This window comes from Mauremys reevesii, linkage group 4 (assembly GCF_016161935.1).
Source record: "Mauremys reevesii isolate NIE-2019 linkage group 4, ASM1616193v1, whole genome shotgun sequence".
NCBI lineage: Eukaryota > Metazoa > Chordata > Testudines > Geoemydidae > Mauremys > Mauremys reevesii.
The window spans coordinates 150860273-150883450 of record NC_052626.1 but is presented as its reverse complement, the minus strand read 5'-3'; the positions used below and the strand labels follow the sequence as shown (position 1 = coordinate 150883450).

Below are 23178 nucleotides of genomic sequence, written 5' to 3'. Positions count from 1 at the left end.
GGGGCTCTGGTTGGATAACGGGGGGGCGAGGGGGGGGGAATGTCTCTGCCTGGGAGCCCGGAGCAGGGGCGCTGGGAGCCCGGAGCAGGGGCTCTGGTTAGATAACGGGGAGGGGGAATGTCTCTGCCTGGGAGCCTGGAGCAGGGGCTCTGGTTAGATAAGGGGGCAGGGGAATGTCTCTGCCTGGGAGCCCGGAGCAGGGGGCTCCGGTTAGATGCCGGGGGAGGGGGGGGAATGTCTCTGCCTGGGAGCCCGGAGCAGGGGGCTCCGGTTAGATAACGGGGGGGCAGGGGGGAATGTCTCTGCCTGGGAGCCCGGAGCAGGGGGCTCCGGTTAGATGCCGGGGGAGGGGGGGGCCCTCTCACTGCACACAGCCCCCAGCTCTGGCCAGGCCATTTATTAGTCACCGAGGGGGTAGCAGATCTCGGCCCGGTGGCAGCTGTTGGGACGGGGCTCTCAGAGGGAGGCCCAATCCCCCCTCCCTCCCGCACCCCAGCTGTCCTGGCGCAGGGGCCCGGTGCCCCTCTCGGCTGCGGTGTGGGGCCGAGCTGTCCTCTTCTGTGGTGCTGCCCTGGGGAGGGAGCTGGGGTTAGTGGAGGGTGGCAGGGCTGGGGGAGGCCCCGGGGGCTGGGGGAGGGGGGCAGTGTCCCTACCTGCTCGGCTCCCTGCCCGCCGGCCGCCTGGCCCCGGCGTCTCCCGTGCCCTTCAGCTCCTCGATGATCTCCTGCAGCAGGTCCAGCCTGGGGAGCAGGGGCAGGTTAGCAGGGAGGTGGGGGAGGTCCAGCCCCCCCCCACACACACACACGGTGCTCCCCATGGCGGCTGCAGGGAGTGATGGCTGGATCTGTCAAGCCCCTGGCCTCCCTCCTTCCCCCCCATTACCCCTGCGCCCCAGCCCCCCGCCTGCCCGCTCCCCCCACTGCTAGGCCTGCAGTGATAACGGGGCCATGAGCCAGGGTGAAGCTTGTGCAGCTCATGGGGTGCTGCTCCCCGTAACACGTGCGCTAGGGTGTTCTCAGCCGTGCTCCCTCCCCCCCATTACCCCTGCGCCCCAGCCCCCCTCGCCTCCCCGCTCCCCCCACCCCTAGGCCTGCAGTGATAACGGGGCCATGAGCCAGGGTGAAGCATGTGCAGCTCATGGGGTGCTGCTCCCCGTAACACGTGCGCTAGGGTGTTCTCAGCCGTGCTCCCTCCCCCCCCAAACTTGGGGGACTGCAGCAGAGCCTGCTGGGTAAAATGCTGAGGGGAGCGCTGGCCCCACTGCAGGGCTGCCCGGCCACTCACGACTGCAGGGTGCCAAAGGGGCTGTCCAGGGCGGGTTCACGGGCCAGGTCGGGGTGTCCCAGGCCCTGCAGACAGACAAGGGGGGAGAGTCAGTGATGGTGGCAGATTGGGGGGGCAGCCCTGGGGGGAGGGTCTCCTCTCTCTCCGTTACCTGCTGCTGCTCCTGCATTCGTACCCAGGTGGAGAAATCGATGAGGGTCTGCAGGGGACGCCCCCCGGGCCCTGTGCGGGCCCTGCTCCGCTCGCCTAGAGAGGAGGGAGCGGGTCAGCGTGGGACACGGCCCTGGCCAGTGGGGGAGGAGGGGCCCCGAGTGGCGGGGGAGGGTTAACGGCCTGGGGGCAGTCACACCCCAGGAGTGGGGGGCCAGCACTGCTGGGCAGGCCCTGTGCTCCTCCTTGGTGCTGTCAGCCAGGCGCCCAGGGGCTCCCGATGGCCGGGGCTCCGCAAGGGGGGCTGCCTGCTACCCCCCATCCACGGAGCTCGGTGGAGGGGCTCTGGGGGAACCCTCCTGGGAGGTGAGACTCACCTGCTGGGGCCATGGGGGGCTGGCCGGAGCCTTGCAGGGCCCCCAGGCTGCAGCACGCCCGGGTGGCCCCTGTTTGGCCAGCCCCAGGCCTGCCGCAGCGTGGCTGGGCCGGGCACGTCCCCTGGAGGCTGACGAAGTCCTGCAGGGCCTGGATGCCAGCGGCAAAGCGGCGCTCCAGGGTCTCCAGCGAGGCTTGGGCCTGATCCAGCAGGCAGGCTGAGGCTTGGAGGCTGCTCACGCAGGGCAGGGCTGGGGGCCGGGCCGGCTCCTAGGGGCGACACAGCCGGGGTTAGATGCTGGGGACATGGGTGTAAAGCCTGACAATGAATACATTTTATCTACCCCTTAACGTTACTAGTTAGTACCCGCTCACGTTACCCTAGCGTCTCTCCTGTGGCAGGAGCGCCCAGCTCACAACTTCACGACGGCCCGTTGTAACTAACGCCCACGGCAACCCTCTTTACGCTCGCCTTCCCCAGTGCCCCCGGCAGCTACAGCTCTACGCCCCACCGTGGTAGGTCTATTGGCTGAGGTACCAGGCAGCTCATGGGTAAGCTTCACCCCTCTCTCCCATGGGCTGTATTTCCACAGCAGGTTCTGCATCCAGCACAGGAGACTTCCTGTGGGTAGCACCTCCCTTCCTTGGGCATCGCTTCCCGCTCTGCAGCCATATCTGCCAGTGGGGGCTGGAGTGGGGCCTCACAGGGTTGCCCCATTCTAGGCTCTGGGGGGTTGATAAAGGCAGTTAAACCCCAATCATCAGCTTCATCACCAGTGATGACTGATGCTCTCCCCTTCGTGTCTCTGTTCCATCACAGCCAGCCCATCCTACTTCTGTGGAGCAGCCTCATTGCAACTAGCAGACGTAGTGGCCATCTCTCTCCCAGGGAACCGTACCAACTGCCCAGTCGCCAACAAGCGATTCCTGTCAAGAGTTCTGATCTCTCTCCCTCCTTCTTCTCTCCGGAGCTGATCTAGGGGCATCCCAGGTTGTTTCCGAACAGCCTGATAGGGTTCTGATTTCCAACGGTCCCCTGCCTTGTTCTTCCATTTTACTCCTGAGTTCCTTATCACAACCCAGGCACCTGGGAGTAGTTCTTGCTCTCTTATGCACTGGTCACATCAGGCCTTATTCGGCGTTGCGCTCTTCACTGCCGCACCCATAGCCAGTCAATAGGCGTTTCTCCTGTTGTTGCGTTAATTTCTTTACACATTGAAGGTGTCAAGGCCACCTCCATCTGGAGTCACTCCAAAACAAATGTCCACAGGTAGTCTCGCTTCCCTCCCAAACATTAGACAATAAGGGGAGATTCCCGGTACAATTATAAGTGTGTACTAGTTGTGAAACATGTTAGCTCCATTTGCGCTTTTGTAGCAGGCTGAGAGTCCCAAGCATGTTCAAAAGCGCCCTAGTGAAACGTTCTGGCTGTGGGGCCCCTTGTGGGTGATATGGGGAGGTCCAGGATTTCTTTGCTCCAATTATTTGTAGTAGTTCTTTGATACGTTGCAAAATCACCCACCGGATCAGAGTGAATTCTGGAAGGCCAGCAGTAGTGTACAAAGTATTTGTCCGATACTATCTTGGCTACAGTGGGCGTGTGCTGATCTTTCATGGGGACTGCTTGTGCTTACTGAGCGAAATGACGTTGCCACTAATACGCTAGTGTTCCCTTCGTTGTCAGTTTCTAGGAACACACAAGATCCAGGGGTCCCTTGCTTTGGATGTTAACTAACTGGGCACATGAGCTTGGAAGACGTTACCCAAACCAACACCTGGCACAATTCTTACCAATATTCCTCTATAGCCCTCATTAATCTGGGCCAATGGAAGAGTCTCCTTTCCCTCCCAAGTGTCCGGTCTACCCCAAAGTGCCTCCTCCATCATGCAAGGACTTCAGCACCAGGTCCCTGAATTCTCCTGGCACCACCAGCTGATGATAATGGTGATGAAGTGAGTCCCTCGTCTCTTGACAGAACAGGCCTCCTTTTGATGTCAACTGGTTCCACTCTCTCCAGATCAGTTTTGCATCGGGGTGGGCAGTCTGTATGGTGTTCACAGGTCTTCCCAGTCTTTCAGCACTCAGGGGCACTTTCAGGCTGGCAGCTCTTGAGTGCGAATATCTTCCCCTTGCAATCTGGGAAATGAAGTAAGATCCAGTTGGGTGGCATTTGTATGTAGCGGGAGGGGCTCCCAGCAGTTCGATGATGCCATTGTGCATCTGATTAGGGCTAATAGGCTGGGACTCAGCCACCTTCCGCAAACCTCTCACTCCAGGAGCTGGGATGTCAATCTGAATACTATCAAGTCATCCAGATACACCAGGACTTGCAGAAGGTTCATGTCACCAACCATCCATTCAATTAATCTCTGGAATGGCCCTACATATTCCCTGAAGCTGAGTGGACAGATGAAGGCTCTTTTCCATATCTGATGTTTTTCCTTTTTGGATCTGAGAAGCAGTTACTAACAGCTTCCTGTTAGGCAGTCTAAGGCATCATCCACTCTTGGTGATACGCTGGTCAGGTACATCTATTCAAAGTATGATAATCTATGCACATGCATAATCCTCATCCTTTTTTCTGGCCACAACAACTGGGGAAGCATAAACATTTGTAGGACTCCTTCAGTCTTCATCTGCTGGATAGGTTTCCGAACATCTTCGATATCTGCAGGTGCTAGTCTTGTCGATCTTTCACAGAAAGGCCTATCATTCTGCCAAATGCGACGTGCCAAGGAGTTGACCAACCCACTCACAAGTGGAGAACACTTGAGCTCTCTGCACTAGTTTCCATTTCAATCTCTCTCTTCACACCAGAGGAATTGGGGAGTTCCTAAAGTTCAACTTCTCTGGGTCAAATATGGGTATAATCTTCCTGCGTGGGGCAGATGGGCACTGCTGCAGCCCAGTATACCTGCACTAACACAGTTCCCCGAGGGATAGTGATGGGGTGCTCAGTTTCATTAGCCACCAGTAGCTTTACTGATGCTTTCTATACAAGATGAGGTTTTGGCTACACCTCTCTTCAACATCAATCCACCCTGCAGCACATCTGTATCTGAGGCTTCACCCAAGATCAACTGATTGACTGGTGGCCTTCTGATCCACTTGAGCAATTCCATGCATTAGATGGGCTGCCCTAGCACAGTGGTTCGCAAACTTTTGCACTGGTGACCTCTTTCAAATAGCAAGCCTCTGAGTGCAACCCCCCCTTATAAATTAAAACACTTTTTTATATATTTAACACCATTCTAAATGCTGGATGTATAGCGGGGTTTGGGTGGAGGCTGACAGCTCACGACTCCCCCCATGTACTAACCTCGTGACCCCCCCAAGGGGTCCTGACCCCCAGTTTGAGAACCCCTGTCCTAGCAGGAATGGTAACTGGAAGGCCATATTCTAGTTTCACTATTCTCACCAGTCCTCCGAGTCCACACTGGTCTCGCTCTCCTTCTTTAGCTAGGTATGCTTCCAAACCAGCGCATGGAGCTTCAGGCTTTCTGTATATTTAGGTCCATAGCTGAGCCAAAGCTCCAGCCATGGCTGCCTGTATTCCTACAAAACAAGGCGCCTGGTCTGGCTATCTGGTGGAGACAGACCAAAGCAAGAGTGTCTCGCTCTTTCTCCACTCCAACCACACCCTTTGGGAATTTTAACTTCAGTAGCTATTTCACAGATATGGGCACTGGTCATCTCCTGACCCCCCTGTGGCCAACCCCGTTAGGGGCGGGTGTTGCCAGTAAAAGTGTTCAGAGACGATAATGAGTGAGAGCCACTATGAAGAACAGCTGTACATGCTATTCCCTCAATAGCCACTCCAACCTCAGACTTTGGTCCACAGTCCTACAGCCACGCCTGGTGTAGCTGGAGGCAAGGCCTAAGCCTTCACATCTTTGAGTGGGGGGAGAGAAGGTGACTACGGGACGCAGGGTGTGTCCTTCTCTGATCGCTCTGAAGTTTCCTGCTGTCTTACTGACATAGAGGCTTTCAATTGTTCCTCAACTCTCTATTGCATGGGCTCCAAGAGGCAAGGATTCCACCAGGCCCTATGACCTTCTTGACCCCTGCCTCTTGTATTTGCTCTGGGGGCCAAATGACCTCTTGTCATTTGTTGGGGAGACACTACAGAGTGCGGTTTCACTGTCAGGGCAGCTACTTTCTCTTGCAATTCACCTAGCTGTTTCATCCGATGGTCACCTTCAGGCGGGGTGTTATACTAAGCAGCTTCCAAAGTACACACATTTCAGTGCCTCGGAAAGGGTTATCTTTAGAGTCCTGAGTTTCCCATTCCCTGACCTCTCTGGGCAGTGTAGCAAACGATGGGGAATTTCCCTTCCTGTCCTCTAATCACAACTAGAACAGCATCAATCCAGCATGTCTTCCACCATTTCACACTTGCTGCAGTCTGAGGCAATCCAAATCACTCCCTGAAATTCCCTTCTTATAATGGACTCTCTGCAGGATTTGTTCCACCTCTGCCAGATACTGAGAGAGCTTCTCTCCAGGTTCCTGATGGGTGGTCTGGAATTTTAATATACGGTAACATCCTCTCCACTTTCAGAGCTTCCAAAGAAGAGAGGTATTCAGCTGCTACTGGCCCTGAGTGCCCTGACGGATTCAGCAGCAGGTCCGTGCAGACTTTCCACTAGTCTCTTTTTTCGCTTTTGGCTCATGCCCATTCCTATTCCCTCTGACCAGCATGATCCAACCAGGCCTCAAATTCTTCTTCATGCACAGGGCTAGGTTGTATCCCTGAGAGAGATTCTTAGTTCCAACTTCCAGGCCTACCTCGTCCCATGGCCTGGGTCGTGACCTTCAGGAATGAATCTTTGGTCAAAGGGTGAGAAGATGGGGCAGGACTATACAATGCCCTCAGATCTTCTTCCCTATTTCCCATTCTCTGGGGAAAACGCTGAATTTCTCCTTGAAAGTCAGATGTCTCATCCCATGGCACAGGGGGCATAGTCTAGCTTGTAGAATCCACTGCATTCCCTCGCCATCCACAGTTATGTCTCCAGGTCCCATCTGCACATCAAACCTCCTGGAGGCAGACCATCTCTGTTCTTTCTCCCAATAGCTTCTGCCATGGAAGGTGACCTGGCCTGCGGACCCTACTGGAGCCAGGGCCTGTACAATCTGTACTCTGGAGATACTCCTGCCAAAGCCTCCCACCACCACAGCCTGTTGTGGGTCTACGTCATCGCCGTCACACCACTCTGGGACCTGTCCTCTGTCCATGCTGACACACACGGGATAAAAGGGAGTTGCTTTTTCTCTTACAATCCCAGCGGTGCCTCCAGGAGTGTAAGGGGGTTTTACATGTTGCCATAGCCCTAAGGGCAGCTAATCGTCAACAGGAGCTCTGACCTGGCGGTGTCCCTCTGCTCTGGCCACAGTGGGTTTCAGCAGCCTGGTTCTTAGCTACAACGTGGTGGTTCCTCCACCTGACTGGTGTAGGCACTCAGAAACCCAACCTGCCTCTTGTCACGGAGCCACAGGATCAGTGCTACAGCCCCACCTTTGGAACAGTGTCTAGGAGGAACCCCGTCAGAGAGCCAGACGCCCCCAGGGGTCTCACACTTCCTTCAAGGTAAGCCACCCCCTCAGACTGAACATCGACCTGGGCCTGCATTCTTCCTGCTTCACCCTGTGAGCTCTGTTCCTGCGTCTCACTGAGACAGACGCCCGACGGAGCCTTGTCCACGCTGCAGGGACTAATGGGCATTTGCACTGACAGTCACACCGCACTATCTATGCCTGGGGGCACTCTGCATCAAAAAATTAAAAATTCTGCAAATTTTATTTGTCAAAATAACACTACATAATCACGCCACTTTCAATTATTTTGGTAATTTATTTCAATGTACTGTCAGCAAGGACGTCTGAAACAACACAGACACACACACAAATCCCCCCAGGAGTAGAGAGTTAAAGAAACCCCTCTGACAACCCAGTTCCTGATTCTCTGCCCCCTTCCCCCTCCCAGAGCCCAGCCAGGGGCCCAGACACCCACAACACCCCCCCACAAAGCCCAACCGCAGGGTCCCCCGGCCCAGATACCAGCATCCCCTTCTCCAGCAGTCCCCCGCCACAGGGCCCCCCTTGCCCAGACATCCACCCCCAGAGCCCAGGAATCCAAGGGGAGAAACAGCCTGATGCTTCGTCCCAGGCTTGCATGGAGTTTCCTGCGCGCTGCCCTCTCCTCCCAGGGCAGGCTGGGAATTGCAGCTGCCAGGAATCCTCTAGCTCCCTCCCCATCCCCCCAGCAGTGTCTTCTATGTACAAGCTGGGCTCTGCCGGGTCCGGCAGCCCATTTCTGCGGGGGGAAAGGAAATTCTGCACGCATGTTAATTTCTGCAAAATCCTGCATTGCACAGTGGCACAGAATTCCCCCGGGAGTAGGAGATGCAGACCAAGACGGGGTTAGATGCCAGGGGCGTAGGCCCGGGAGACACAGATCCAGATGGGGTTAGATGCTGGAGGTGCAGACACAGACAAGGTTAGGTGCTGGAAGCGCAGGGCAAGGGGTGCAGGCCGGGGAGATGCAGACGGGGTTAGGTGCTGGGGGTGCAGGCTGGGAAGACAGACGCAGATGGGGTTAGATTGCAGGAGTGCAGGCCAGGGACACACAGACAGGGTTAGGTGCCAGGGGTGCAGGGCAGGGGGTGCAGGCCGGGGAGATGCAGACGGGGTTAGGTGCTGGGGGTGCAGGCTGGGAAGACAGACGCAGATGGGGTTAGATTGCAGGGGTGCAGGCCAGGGATACACAGACAGGGTTAGGTGCCAGGGGTGCAGGGCAGGGGGTGCAGGCCGGGGAGATGCAGACGGGGTTAGGTGCTGGGGACGCAGACGGGGTTAGATTGCAGGGGTGCAGGCCAGGGACACACAGACAGGGTTAGGTGCCAGGGGTGCAGGCTGGGTGCAGGCCAGATGCAGACGGGGTTAGGTGCTGAGGGGAAAGTCAGAGGGTGCAGGCCAGGAGATGCAGACAGGGTTAGGTGCTGGGACAGGGGTGCAGGTCAGGGGTGCAGGCCGGGGAGATGCAGACGGGGTTAGGTGCTGGGGGTGCAGGCTGGGAAGACAGAGACGGGGTTAAATTGCTGGGGTGCAGGCCTGGGAAACACTGACTGGGTTAGGTGCCTGGGGTGCTGGGCTGGGGGTGCAGGCCGGGGAGATGCAGACGGGGTTAGGTGCTGGGGACGTAGTTGGGGTTGCAGGGGTGCAGGGCAGGGGGTGCAGGCCGGGGAGATGCAGACGGGGTTAGGTGCTGGGGGTGCAGGCTGGGAAGACAGACGCAGATGGGGTTAGATTGCAGGAGTGCAGGCCAGGGACACACAGACAGGGTTAGGTGCCAGGGGTGCAGGGCAGGGGTGCAGGCCGGTTAGGAGATGCAGACGGGGTTAGGTGCTGGGGTGCAGGCCAGGATGCCAGGGGTGCAGGCCGGGAGATGCAGACGGGGTTAGGTGCTGGGGCGCAGATGGGGTTGCAGGGTGCAGGGCAGGGGGTGCAGGCCGAGGAGATGCAGACGGGGTTAGGTGCTGGGGTGCAGGCTGAGGAGATGCAGACGGGGTAGGTGCTGAGGACGAGGGGTTAGATTGCAGGAGTGCAGGCCAGGGACACAGACAGGGTTAGGTGCCAGGGGTGCAGGGCAGGGGTGCAGGCCGGGAGATGCAGACGGGGTTAGGTGCTGGGGCAGGCTGGGAAGACAGACGAGATGGGGTTAGATTGCAGGAGTGCAGGCCAGGGACACACAGACAGGGTTAGGTGCCAGGGGTGCAGGGCAGGGGGTGCAGGCCGGGGAGATGCAGACGGGGTTAGGTGCTGGGGGTGCAGGCTGGGAAGACAGACGCAGACGGGGTTAGATTGCAGGAGTGCAGGCCAGGGATACACAGACAGGGTTAGGTGCCAGGGGTGCAGGCCGAGGAGATGCAGACGGGGTTAGGTGCTGAGGACGCAGACGGGGTTAGATTGCAGGGGTGCAGGCCAGGGATACACAGACAGGGTTAGGTGCCAGGGGTGCAGGCCGGGGAGATGCAGACGGGGTTAGGTGCTGGGGACGCAGACGGGGTTAGATTGCAGGAGTGCAGGCCAGGGATACATAGACAGGGTTAGGTGCCAGGGGTGCAGGGCAGGGGAGATACAGACAGAGACGGGGTTAGATGCCAGGGTGCAGACTGAGGAGATGCAGACACAGATGGGTTAGATGCCAGGGGAGCTGGGGCGAGCAGGGCAGGGGGGCACAGACCCACGTACCATGGTGCCGGAGCCTGGGCTGCCACTCTCACAGCCCCTTGTCCCCTCCTGGCTGCTGCTCTCCACCTCCAAGCTGCTGTCTGAGGCTGCTGTGGCCTGGCGCGCCAGGGGGCTGGGGTGCCCCTTGCCCTGCAGCCCTGGCACTGGGCTGCCACTGCCCAGCTGGGGGGAAGCAGGGAGCATGGCTGAGAAAGGGGCTGGGGTGCTGGAGTGAATTTCACCCCATTCCCCACCTCCTTAGCTTGTTCCTTGGTCCTTACCCCCTCATTCCCCCACTCTGCCCCTGGTACCTGTGCCCGGCCAGTCCACCCTGCGCTTACCAACCCCGGTAGCTGGGCGCTAGAGCCCACCCTGTGAGTTCCACCCAGCCCTTCTCCCCCCCCCCCCGGACCATGCCTGCACCCCATTCATCCCGACCTCCTGATACCTGCCCCCCCGGTGTCGTCCCAGGGTCCTACCCCCCCTCTTACCTCAGCCCATTGGCCTGTGCTGCCATCAGCTGCTGCCCGCTCTGGACTGCCATCCCCTACCTCATAGTAGAGTGGTTCTGGGGTGCAGAGGGGTGGGGGTGAGGGCCTGGCGTCAGTACCCTCTGTCCACCCCACCCACACCCCATGGCTCTCACCGGCAGGGGCTGCAGGGAGGCACTCCAGGAGGGTCCAGGCCTCCCCTGCCCATGCGCACAGCCTCCTGGGAGACAGGGGCAGTGGGCCGCCCGGCTGCCCCACGGCCTCCTGGGAAGGGGATGAACAGGTCAGTTAGATCCGGCGGGGCAGAGCAGGGTGGGGAATCTCCCCGGGGAATCCCCCCCCCCCCCCATTACCTGCAAGGCCTTACGCAGGACGTAGCGAATATCAGGTAGGGAGCCACAGCGTTCCCGCTCCCGGAAGGCCAGCCCAGCCCTCACCACCTCATAGCAGGGTGGGGGCACGCAGGCATCAGGGGCCAGAGACCGGCCTGCCTGCACCCACTGCCGCACAGCCGCACCCTCCGCCCCGTACCAGGGCACGGCACCTGGAACACAGAGTGGCCGGGTTAGCTCCCACTCCCCTGCCCATCACCTCCCCGGAACACAGAGCGGCCGGGTTAGCTCCGTGGGGGGCTGGCCCCACTCCCCTGCCCATCACCTCCCTGGATCACAGAGCAGCTGGGTTAGCTCCGTGGGGGGCTGGCCCCACTCCCCTGCCCATCACCTCCCCGGAACACAGAGCAGACGGGTTAGCTCCCTGTGGGGCTGGCCCCACTCCCCTGCCCATCACCTCTCTGGAACACAGAGCGGCCGGGTTAGCTCCGTGGGGGGCTGGCCCCACTCCCCTGCCCATCACCTCCCCGGAACACAGAGCAGCCGGGTTAGCTCCCACTCCCCTGCCCATCACCTCCCCGGACCACAGAGCAGCCGGGTTAGCTCCCTGTGGGGCTGGCCCCACTCCCCTGCCCATCACCTCCCCGGAACACAGAGCGGCCGGGTTAGCTCCCTGTGGGGCTGGCCCCACTCCCCTGCCCATCACCTCCCCGGAACACAGAGCAGCCGGGTTAGCTCCCTGTGGGGCTGGCCCCACTCCCCTGCCCATCACCTCCCTGGATCACAGACCGGCTGGGTTAGCTCCCACTCCCCTGCCCATCACCTCCCTGGATCACAGAGCAGCCGGGTTAGCTCCGTGGGGGGCTGGCCCCACTCCCCTGCCCATCACCTCCCTGGATCACAGAGCAGCCGGGTTAGCTCCCACTCCCCTGCCTATCACCTCCCCGGAACACAGAGCAGCCAGCTTAGCACCCTGTGGGGCTGGCCCCACTCCCCTGCCCATCACCTCCCTGGATCACAGAGCGGCCGGGTTAGCTCCCTGTGGTGCTGGCCCCACTCCCCTGCCCATCACCTCCCCGGAACACAGAGCAGCCAGGTTAGCTCTGGGGGGGGGCTGGCCCCACTCCCCTGCCCATCACCTCCCTGGATCACAGAGCAGCTGGGTTAGCTCTGTGGGGGGCTGGCCCCACTCCCCTGCCCATCACCTCCCTGGATCACAGAGCAGCCGGGTTAGCTCCCTGTGGGGCTGGCCCCACTCCCTTGCCCATCACCTCCCTGGATCACAGACCGGCTGGGTTAGCTCCGCGGGGGGGGACTGGCCCCACTCCCCTGCCCATCACCTCCCTGGATCACAGAGCAGCCGGGTTAGCTCCCTGTGGGGCTGGCCCCACTCCCCTGCCCATCACCTCCCTGGATCACAGAGCAGCCAGGTTAGCTCCGCGGGGGGGGGCTGGCCCCACTCCCCTGCCCATCACCTCCCCGGATCACAGACCGGCTGGGTTAGATTGATGGCGAGGGGCCAGCCCCACTCCGCCTCGCCGGGCGCTGACCTGTGAAGATCTCCTGGGTGACGGCACAGAAGCTGTACAGGTCGGAGGTCGTGGAGGCTGGGCGGTCACGGATCACCTCTGGGGACAGCCAGTTATAGAGCTCAGGGGGTGGTGTGGGGGCCCGAGACCCAGTCCTGGCCCTGAAAGCCAAGGGAGAGAGGCATCAGGGTGGGGTTCTCCGAGGGTCCCCCAGGCCTCTCCCGGACAGGACTCACCGTGGCTGCATGTACTCCAGGCTGCCGAGTTTGGCCAGGCCGGGGCGCACCAGCTGGACTGCGTGGGAGGTGAGAGCGCGGTGCACAAACCCCTGCCCGTGCAGGAACAGCAGCGCCTCACACAGCTGCAGCAGCAGGCGCAAGGCGGCCAGGCAGGAGGGGGGCGCAGGGGGGTGGGGTGCCTGCAGCAGGAGACACAGCATGAGTGGGGAGCCCCTAGCCCCCCCATGTTCCCATCCCACCTTCTTGCACAAACAGCCCGTCACACCGGTGCCAGGCCGGCTCCCCTCCTAATGCAGGCAGCCCCTGTGACGAAGTGGGACTGTTCGTACTGGGGCCTGTGGGGGCTGTGCCCCGGTGCAGGTCTCAATATCTAGGTGGTGGATCAGGGGGTGTGATTGCTGCAGAGCAAAGGGCCGGTGCACCCAAATACCTGACTCTGTCTCCTGGCAACGGATGGCCTGGGCCCCCCCTCTGCAAAGGTGCAGGTGTTGGAGACAAAGGGGTCAGGTGACCTCCTGGCCCGGGAAAGAAGCTGAGCAGAGAGGAGGGGCTGGAGGGGGCTGGGCAGACTGGAGCTGGCTGGGGAAAGAAGGGAAGCAGGGACAGGGCTCTGATCCCCGAGGGGGGCTGTGGGGCTCCTGGGGCCCCAAGAGGGACCTAACGGGGGGATCCTGTTATCTGTGCCTGCAAGACCTGTGCTGGACTGTGTTCCTGTCGTCTAAATAAACCTTCTGCTTTCCTGGCTGGCTGAGAGTCCTGGGGAATCGCAGGGAGCCCGGGGGTGCAGGGCCTGACTCCCCAACACTCCGTGACAGCCCCTCGCCCCGCCCCCGGGCCGGCTCCCCTCCTGGTGCAGGGCCCCGTACAGGGAGCCCCTCACCCCGCCCCCGGGCCGGCTCCCCTCCTGGTGCAGGGCCCAGTAGAGGGAGCCCCTCACCCTGGCCCCGGGCCGGCTCCCCTCCTGGCGCAGGGCCCAGTACAGGGAGCCCCTCACCCCGCCCCCGGGCCGGCTCCCCTCCTGGCGCAGGGCCCAGTAGAGGGAGCCCCTCGCCCCGCCCCCGGGCCGGCTCCCCTCCTGGTGCAGGGCCCAGTACAGGGAGCCCCTCACCCTGGCCCCGGGCCGGCTCCTCCTGGCGCAGGGCCCAGTACAGGGAGCCCCTCACCCAGGCCCCGGGCCGGATCCCCTCCTGGTGCAGGGCCCAGTAGAGGGAGCACCTCGCCCCGCCCCCGGGCCGGCTCCCCTCCTGGTGCAGGGCCCAGTACAGGGAGCCCCTCACCCTGGCCCCGGGCCGGCTCCCCTCCTGGTGCAGGGCCCAGTAGAAGGAGCCCCTCACCCTGGCCCCGGGCCGGCTCCCCTCCTGGTGCAGGGCCCCGTACAGGGAGCCCCTCACCCTGGCCCCGGGCCGGCTCCCCTCCTGGTGCAGGGCCCAGTACAGGGAGCCCCTCACCCTGGCCCCGGGCCGGCTCACCTCCTGGCGCAGGGCCCCGTACAGGCAGCCCCTCGCCCTGGCCCCGGGCCGGCTCCCCTCCTGGCGCAGGGCCCAGTACAGGGAGCCCCTCACCCTGGCCCCGGGCCGGCTCCCCTCCTGGCGCAGGGCCCAGTACAGGGAGCCCCTCGCCCCGCCCCCGGGCCAGCTCCCCTCCTGGTGCAGGGCCCAGTAGAAGAAGCCCCTCACCCTGGCCCCGGGCCGGCTCCCCTCCTGGTGCAGGGCCCAGTACAGGGAGCCCCTCACCCTGGCCTCGGGCCGGCTCACCTCCTGGTGCAGGGCCCAGTAGAGGGAGCCCATCTCCACCCTCTCGAACACCAGACGCACCTCGCGCAGGTCCAGGGAAGGGCTCACGGCCAGAAGCAGCAGCAGGTGGGGGTGGTGCAGATGGCTACAAGGGAGAGGGCGGCTTATTGGGGTGTAGCCCAGCACAGGGCCTCCTACAGGGAAAAGGAGGGGCAGCCACAGCTGCTCCTGCTAACAGGAGAGGCTCCCCATGGGGACAGGGGCAGCGAAGGCTAACGGGGAAAGGGGGGGGTCCACAGGGCTAGGATTTGGAGGGAAAGGACCCCCCGGGGCCGCGATGCCCAAGGCAGGGGGATTCGGCGGGCGGGACCCCCGGGGCCGCGATGCCCAAGGCAGGGGGATTCAGCGGGCGGGACCCCCGGGGCCGCGATGCCCAAGGCAGGGGGATTCGGCGGCGGGGCCCCGGGCGCGATGCCCAAGGCAGGGGATTCGCGGGCGGGGCCCCGGGCCGGGATGCCCGGGCAGAGGGATTCGCGGGCGGGGCCCCAGGGGCCGGGATGCCCAAGGCAGGGGGATTCGGCGGGCGGGGCCCCGGGGCGCGATGCCCAAGGCAGGGGATTCGCGGGCGGGGCCCCGGGCCGCGATGCCCAAGGCAGGGGATTAGGCGGCGGGGCCCCCGGGGCCGCGATGCCCAAGGCAGGGGGATTCGGCGGGCGGGGCCCCCGGGGCCGCGATGCCCAAGGCAGGGGGATTCGGCGGGCGGGGCCCCCGGGGCCGCGATGCCCAAGGCAGGGGGATTCGGCGGGCGGGACCCCCGGGGGCGGGATGCCCGGGGCAGAGGGATGCGGTGCGGAGGGGTGGGTGGGGGTACTACCTGCAGTGCTGTTGCTCTGCCACCAGCAGGTCTGTGGGACCGTGGGGCCTGCTGCCGGGGGGCTCCGGTTTCAGCCCTCGCAGAGTGACGAGCTGTCCCTTCCACAGGCAGCTGGGTGGTAGAAAGGTGGGGTCAGCACTGGGGATCACCCTCCCACACACCCCACACCCCCACTCTTACTTGCTCATGAGTGTGTAGGGCCCATTCTCATAGCTCCGGTCTGGCTCGGCCTCGGCCCGCAGCAGCTCGTCTGGGTCCGCGATGGGGGTGACAGAGGCGAAACTGGGGCGCAGGGGGCCACTGGGGCACAGCTGGGGGGGCACACAAGGGTGATCAGATGGGACTGCCCCCGTGGAGATCAAGTTACCCCCCACCTGGCTGTACCAACCACGTCTTGAGCCTGTGACCTTCACACTGCCCCCACCCCAGCCATTCAGGGACCCTGCTACCTGGGAATGCCCCCTCCCCTCATCCCTTCAGGGACCCCCCACCCCCTGGCCATTCAGGGACCCCTGCTACCTGGGAATGCCCCTCCTTCATCCCTTCAGGGACCCCCACCCCTGGCCATTCAGGGACCCTGCTACCTGGGAATTCCGCCTCCGCTCATCCCTTCTGGGACCCCCTGGCCATTCAGGGACCCTGCTACCTGGGAATGCCCCCTCCCCTCATCCCTTCAGGGACCCCCCCACCCCCTGGCCATTCAGGGACCCCTGCTACCTGGGAATGCCCCCTCCCCTCATCCCTTCAGGGACCCCCTGGCCATTCAGGGACCCCTGCTACCTGGGAATGCCCCCTCCACCAGTCCAGAGACCCTTCTTTACCTGAAACCACCCCCCTGCTTACCTGGCCAAACCCTGCCACAGGCCCCCTGCCACTCCAGTCTGTCCTGGAGCTATCCAGAGACCTGTGGGGCAGGCTGAAAGTTGAACTTTTACCTACTAACGCCCTGCCCACCCCACCCCATTTTGGCACTTCACTATGGCAGGGAGAGAAGGGGAGCATCTGTAAATAGCAGTGACTGGAGTAGGGTGACCAGATGTCCCGATTTTATAGGAACAGTCCTGATGTTTGAGGCTTTTTCTTATATAGAAGCCTATTACCCCCCACCCCATCCCGATTTTTCACAGTTGCCATCTGGTCACCCTAGACTGGAGTCACACGGGGTCTCAGAGACAGACACTACATGTTATAACCAGCCCCCACCCCTGTGCTGCCCGCTTGAGGCTGGTTTCAGAGGGGTAGCCCTGTTAGTCTGTATCAGCAAAACCAAGGAGGAGTCCTTGTGGCACCTTACAGACTTCAGAGTAGCAGCCGTGTTAGTCTGTATCTGCAAAAAGAACAGGAGGCCTTGTGGCACCTTAGAGACTAACACATTTATTTGAGCATGAGCTTTCGTGGGCTACAGCCCACTTCTTCGGATGCATAGAATGGAACATATAGTGAGGAGATCTATATACACATACAGAGAGCGTGAGAAGGTGGGAGTTGTCTTACCAACTCTGAGAGGCCAATTAAGTAAGAAACAAACTTTTGAAGTGATAATCAAGATAGCCCAGTACACAGTTTGATAAGACGTGTGAGAATACTTACAAGGGGAGATAGATTCAATGTTTGTAATGTATCAGAGGGGAGCCGTGTTAGTCTGGATCTATAAAAGCAGCAGAGTCCTGTGGCACCTTATAGACTAACAGAAGTTTTGGAGCATGAGCTTTCGTGGGTGAATCCCCACTTCGTCGGATGCAATGGATTCACCCACGAAAGCTCATGCTCCAAAACGTCTGTTAGTCTATAAGGTGCCACAGGACTCTTTAATGTTTGTAATGGCTCAGTTATTCAAGCCTAAGTTGATTGTACTAGTTTGCATATCAATTCCAGCTCAGCAGTTTCTCCTTGGAGTCTATTTTTGAAGCTTTTCTGTTGCAAAATTGCCACCCGCAGGTCTGTCATTGAGTGACCAGACAGGTTGACGTGTTCTCCTACTGGTTTCTGAGTGTTATGATTCCTGATGTCAGATTTGTGTCCATTAATTCTTTTGTGTAGAGACTGTCCGGTTTGGCCAATGTACATGGCAGAGGGGCATTGCTGATCCCTCACTCTCACAGATCTTGGGGGACAGACCTGTTCTCGCTTACAGACAATCCTCCAACCTGAAGCAAATACTCACCAGCAACCACACACCACAGAGCAAAAACACTAACCCAGGAACCTCTCCTTGCAACAAAGCCCGATGCCAGCTCTGTCCATATATCTATTCAGGGGATACCATCACAGGACCTAACCACATCAGCCACACCATCACCGGCTCATTCACCTGCACGTCCACCAATGTAATATATGCCATCATATGCCAGCAATGCCCCTCTGCTATGTACATTGGCCAAACTGGACAGTCTCTAAGGAAAAGGATAAATGGACACAAATCAGACATTAGGAATGGCAATATACAAAAACCTGTAGGAGAACACTTCAACCCCCTGGCCACACAATAGCAGATTTTAAGGTGGCCATCCTGCAGCAAAAAAACTTTAGGACCAGACTTCAAAGAGAAACTGCTGAGCTCCAGTTCATCTGCAAATTTAACACCATCAGCTCAGGACTAAACAAAGACTGTGAATGGCTTGCCAATTACAGAACCAGTTTCTCCTCCCTTGGTTTTCACACCTCAGCTGCTGGAACAGGGCCCCATCCTCCCTGATTGATCTAACCTCGTTATCTCTAGCTTGCTTCTTGCTTGCTTATATATACACACCTGTCCCTGGAAATTTCCACTGCTTGCATCCGAAGAAGTGGGTATTCACCCACGAAAGCTCATGCTGCAAAACTTCTGTTAGTCTATAAGGTGCCACAGGATTCTTTGCTGCTATTACAAACATTGAATCTATCTCCCCTTGTAAGTATTCTCACACTTCTTATCAAACTGTCTGTACTGGGTGTGACGAACTGGGACTGTTCTTACTGTGGTCTGTGAATGCTGAGTGGGGGGTGCTGGCCTGGGAGGACGATCTGCACTGGGGGATGGGAGACTGGCTGTAGAGAGGAGACCTGAGCATGTAAGGTGAGACCCCAGGAAGGGGGGAGAGGCCAGGTGACACCTCTGCCCGGGAAGCTGAACAAAGGCTGAAGAGTGAGAGGAGTTTCAGGGGCTGGCTGGGGAATGGAGGGAAGCACAGACAGGGCTCTGACCCCCCAAGGGGGCTGTGGGGCTCCTGGGACCCCCAGATGGACCTAACTGGGGAAGATCCTGTTGTCTGTGCCTGCAAGACCCTGTGTTGGACTGTGTTCCTGGTGTCTAAATAAACCTTCTGCTTTCCTGGCTGGCTGAGAGTCCTGGTGAATCGCAGGAAGACGGGGGTGCAGGGCCCCGACTCCCCCACACTCCGTGACACTGGGCTATCTTGATTATCACTTCAAAAGTTTTTTTCTCATACTTAATTGGCCTCTCAGAGTTGGTAAGACAACTCCCACCTTCTCACGCTCTCTGTATGTGTATACATCTCCTCACTCTATGTTCCATTCTATGCAGCCGAAGAAGTGGGCTGTAGCCCATGAAAGCTTATGCTCAAATAAATGTGTTAGTTTCTAAGGTGCCACAAGTACCCCTGTTCTTTTCACCTTACAGACTAACACATTTATTTGAGCATACGCTTTCGTGGGCTAAAACCCACTTCATCAGATGCATAGAGTGGAAAATACAGTAGAGGGGTATAAATACACAGCACATGAAAAGATGGGAGTTGCCTTACCAAGTGTGGGGTCAGTGCTAACGAGCCAATTCAATTAAGGTGGAAGTGGGCTAATCTCAACAGTTGACAAGAAGGGGCGGAAATCACTTGTGTCGTGCTAATGAGGCCGATGTAATCAAGGTGGCCCATTCCAAACAGTTAACAAGAAGGTGTGAGTAGCAGCAGGTTTTGTAGTGACCCATCCACTCTTGAGGCTGTTTCATGCCACCAAATAAAACCAGGTTTCCCGCTCCGCTCCCGAGAATGCAGTGCATCACCTTGACATGCTCAGACAGGACTGTGGCCTGAGACTGCAGGTCCCATCATGCAATGCTCCATCTCAATGGGAGTGGACAGGGCATGGTTCTATACTAGTTCCCAGCATACAACACACCATCTTTAGCCAAGCAACCCAGACACTCCTTATCCACTCATGTCACCATAGAGCATTACATGCTAGGACAGATAGTCTCATCAGAGCAGTGCATGCTGGGGATGGTAACCTCCCACCCACTCACATCAGAATGGCTGCTGGGATGAAGAAGGAGCAATGCATGCTGGGAGCTGCTGCACTGTTGGAACACCAGCTTTGTGAGGAGGGGTCTTACCAGAAGGAGGCAGAGAGCAGGGAGGAGAAGGAGGAACGCAGGCTGCGTGGCGAGCCCCCTATCCTGCTGGAAAGCGTCTGCGTGGCTCCCTGCTCCCCATGCTGAGTCAGCCCCACCATTCGGGCACGGCACTGCTGAATGAATGCCAGCACCTGGGGGGGTGACAGGCAGACGATTCAAGCTAAGCTCCTTATCCCCTACGGAGGCCCCCAGGGCTTAATTTGTGCCAGGGCTGAGCCTTGGCACCTCCGGGCTTGGCAGTTCGTAGTTCCGGTGCCTCTGGGCCGGGCGGTTTAGAGCCCCAGGCACCTCCAGGCCGAGCAGTTCAGAGCCCCGGCGCCTCCGGGCTTCCTCCATCAGACGTGAATATACAAAAATTGCTTGAGCCCAGGAACCTCTTTCATTACAAATTAAGCACTAGAGACCTCCCACCGCGATTGCATAGGTACCTCGGCATTCTGGTCGCTCCCAGCTTGTTCGGCCCAGTCCTGGGGGGTCCTGCCCTGCTGATCATGGAGTCTCAGGTCACCCCCCGCCTCCAGGACTTGGGCGAAGAGGGGCCGCTGGCAGGAGAAGGCAGCGGCGTGGACAGGGGTGCTGCCATCGTAACACCGGCTAGGGAAAGAAGTGCACGGGACAGGTGTTAGGAGGCACTGCCGAGACCCCAGGGCAACAAGGGAAGATTTTCCCACAATGCACTGCTTCCAGTCTGGCTTGGGGATCCAAAGCCTTTCTGGGGCACCAGCTCTGATCTGGCCCCAGACAGGGGACTGGGGATATGGGACCTTTCCTCTCTCAGGTCACTGGCTCCACCATGAGGGCCACTCACTGGTTGGGATCTGCTCTGAACCGGAGGAAGAGCCGGGCAACCGCGGTATGTCCCAGCAGTGCGGCAACGAAGAGGCCTGTCTGTCCAGCTGTGTTTTGGCCATCCACATCCACCCCTAAGGAGGCAGGCACAAAGATTACCCACAGTTGACCATGAATATGGCCCATCACCCAAAGGGTGTGACCCATAGAGACCACATCTCCCAGCATGCAACGCTCCCATCTTCATCCGAGCTGCAGGAGTGTGGCTCATGGGGACGGGAGCATGCAATGCTCCCATCTTGGCTTGGCCACTCAGCTCACGGCAGAGCACTGCACGCTAGATCCACGGTCTCTCTAGGCCAGGGTGGGTTCACTGAAGGGCTTTACCTCTCTTCAGCAGCTTCTTGGCCTTCCTGAGCCTGCCATCAGTTGTGTGCTGGAGTAACTGCCCCGCCAGGGAGCACGGCTCGGCGACATAGCCCAGGCTGGTGGGGCAGCATGGGGGAAGCACTGGGGGCTTCGGCATTGCTCTAGAAACAGGGAGAGGCAGAAGGGAGGTTACCGGAGCTGGCTGTACTAAAGGGTGGAGGGGCATCACCTGACAGTGCCGTGTATTTCACACACACCAGGGTTCCCCTTGGGTCAGTGCTCTCAATCGGTGGCTTTCCGCCTGTGCTCCTGCCCTTTCTCCCCCATTTAAGGGTGGTCAGCCACCTCTGAACAAACTAACCTCTTGGCCACTCTTGGCATGACACCATGCTGTCCCCCCATCCCCCCAGGAGGGTCCCAGTGCTCTCAACCCATTAATCCCTGCCCCGGGGGTCGCTCTCCCCCCCATGCCGGGGTGGGTGGCCATATCGGAACAAACCAAACTCTCCTCTCCTCCATCCTTGGCACGACCACAGTCCCCGCAGCCTATGTGTGGGCTAAAGGGCGGGGATGGATGGATGCAGGCGGGGATGGAGTTACCAAGCCAACGCCCTGGGGGTGGGAGTCACTGTTGCCCACTCGCCCCCTTTCAGGTTCGGTGGCCACACTGGTGTGACCCAAAGGCCCGCCCACCCCAGGCGGGGGGAGCGTATCAGTTCACATGCCCCATGCCCGCCCTGCTGAGGGGGGGGCTCTCGCCCCACCTTGGGCGGGGCGGCCATTTTGGAACGACTGCTGTGGGGCGGGCGGCCATACTGGGGCCAACCGAAGTCTCGCCCCCCCTTGGCGTGACTGCGCCCCTCCCCCTTTGCTACGGCCCACTCCCTTCCCCCACGGGGTGTGACAGGCCCCCACCCAGGGGCCAGTCAGCACCTCGGGGGGGCTCTGAGGGGGGACCCCAAGAAATGAATGGGGGGCAGTGAAACCCGGGCCGCTATCACTGCGCATGCGCGCGGCGGGGGGGGGAGGAAGGGAGGGGTGGTGCCTGTTGCCGGGGCAGTTCGCCGGCCCCCTGCGCGGTGATTGGCTGAGAGAGCCGCGGTGGGCGGGGCCGGAGCCCAACGGCCGCCCCGGCGCGAGGAGCTGGAAAAAGGCGCCAAAAGGCGGCCGGGGACGCGCTCGTGCTGCACCCGCGCCCCGCCCCGCCCCCATTGTACAGGGAGGGGCAGCCGCGGGGGCGTGTCACTGCCCCCCCCCTTGTAAGCCACGGAGAGTAACGTCATGTCAATGGGGGGGGCTGTGGGACCGGGCTGGGGATGAGGGGTTAGGGTGGGGGCTCAGGGCCGGGGCAGAGGGGGTGGGGCTGTGGGACCAGGCTGGGGCAGAGGGTTTGGGGGCTGTGGGACAGGGCTGGGGATTTGGGGTGGGGGATTCAGGGCTGGGGCAGAGGTTGGGTGCAGGGGGCTGTGGGACAGGGCTGGGGATGAGGGTTTGGGGTGGGGCTCAGGGCTGGGGCAGAGGGTTGGGTGCAGGGGGCTGTGGGACAGGGCTGGGGATGAGGGTTTAGGGTGGGGGCTCAGGGCCGGGGCAGAGGGGTGGGGGCTGTGGGACAGGGTGGGATGAGGGTTTGGGGTGGGGATTCAGGGCTGGGGCAGAGGGTTTGGGGTGGGGCTGTGGGACAAGGGTGGGGATGAGGGTTTGGGGTGGGGCTCAGGGCTGGGGCAGAGGGTTTGGGGGCTGTGGGACAGGGCTGGGGATTTGGGGGGTGGGGATTCAGGGCTGGGGCAGAGGATTTGGGGTGGGGGCTGTGGGACAGGGCTGGGGATGAGGGTTTGGGGTGGGGGCTGTGGGACCGGGCTGGGGCAGAGGGTTTGGGGTGTGGGGCTGTGGGACAGGGCTGGGGATGAGGGTTTGGGGTGGGGGCTGTGGGACCGGGCTGGGGCAGAGGGTTTGGGGTGGGGGCTGTGGGACAGGGCTGGGGCCGAGGGGGTGGGGGGGTGAGGTCTCGGGGTGGGGATGAGGGGTTCGGGGTGGGGGGTCCTGCTGGAAAAGGGAGGGGTCCGAGGCGGGAGGGCAGGGGCAGGGTAGTGCCCTGGCTCCAATGAGAGAGGGGCAGTAGGACCCTGCGGCGGCAGTTCATGCCGGGAGGCAGCAGTGGGGAGCTGCAGGGGGCACCCACCTGCTTGTGGCAGGCACTGTCCGGCCCCGGGGATACGCGCGGGGGCAGCAAGTGGGGGCCGGGGGACACTCAGAGGAAGCAGGCAGGGCCAGGGGAGAGACCTGGCCCCAAATATTGGTGGTGCCGGGCCCTGGGGCCTCAATATTGCTGGAGCCCAGGCACCAGGGGCCCATATAACTCGCAGCCCTTCCATCAGCCAGTCATGGGGGGTTTGTCCCATCATGCCTTTGGGCCAGCCGCTCATGGGGGC

At 60.7% G+C, this 23178-nt stretch overlaps 1 protein-coding gene across 4 annotated transcripts; it reads right to left on the bottom strand.

Annotated features, from left to right (window-relative positions):
* Positions 1 to 396: 396 nt before the first annotated feature.
* On the bottom strand, positions 397 to 21734 carry LOC120404721 (inactive serine/threonine-protein kinase TEX14-like). Of its 4 annotated transcripts, none has more exons than XM_039537661.1 (19): positions 21514 to 21734; positions 20768 to 20910; positions 20400 to 20514; positions 20020 to 20185; positions 19571 to 19722; positions 16084 to 16144; positions 15421 to 15551; positions 15241 to 15351; positions 14388 to 14511; positions 12631 to 12812; positions 12416 to 12555; positions 10887 to 11077; positions 10534 to 10797; positions 10064 to 10225; positions 1812 to 2079; positions 1436 to 1530; positions 1285 to 1349; positions 654 to 740; positions 397 to 571 (listed from the first exon to the last, which is right to left on the bottom strand). In XM_039537661.1, exons 1-19 carry the CDS (start codon positions 21561 to 21563, stop codon positions 457 to 459), a joined length of 2622 nt encoding a protein of 873 aa, XP_039393595.1. In that variant the 5' UTR covers positions 21564 to 21734; the 3' UTR covers positions 397 to 456. The 4 variants fall into 4 exon arrangements, with proteins under 4 accessions (XP_039393595.1, XP_039393596.1, XP_039393597.1 ...); XM_039537662.1 differs by lacking the exon at positions 21514 to 21734 and adding an exon at positions 21249 to 21497; XM_039537663.1 differs by lacking the exon at positions 21514 to 21734 and adding an exon at positions 21007 to 21039.
* Between the last annotated feature and the right edge of the window lie 1444 nt (positions 21735 to 23178).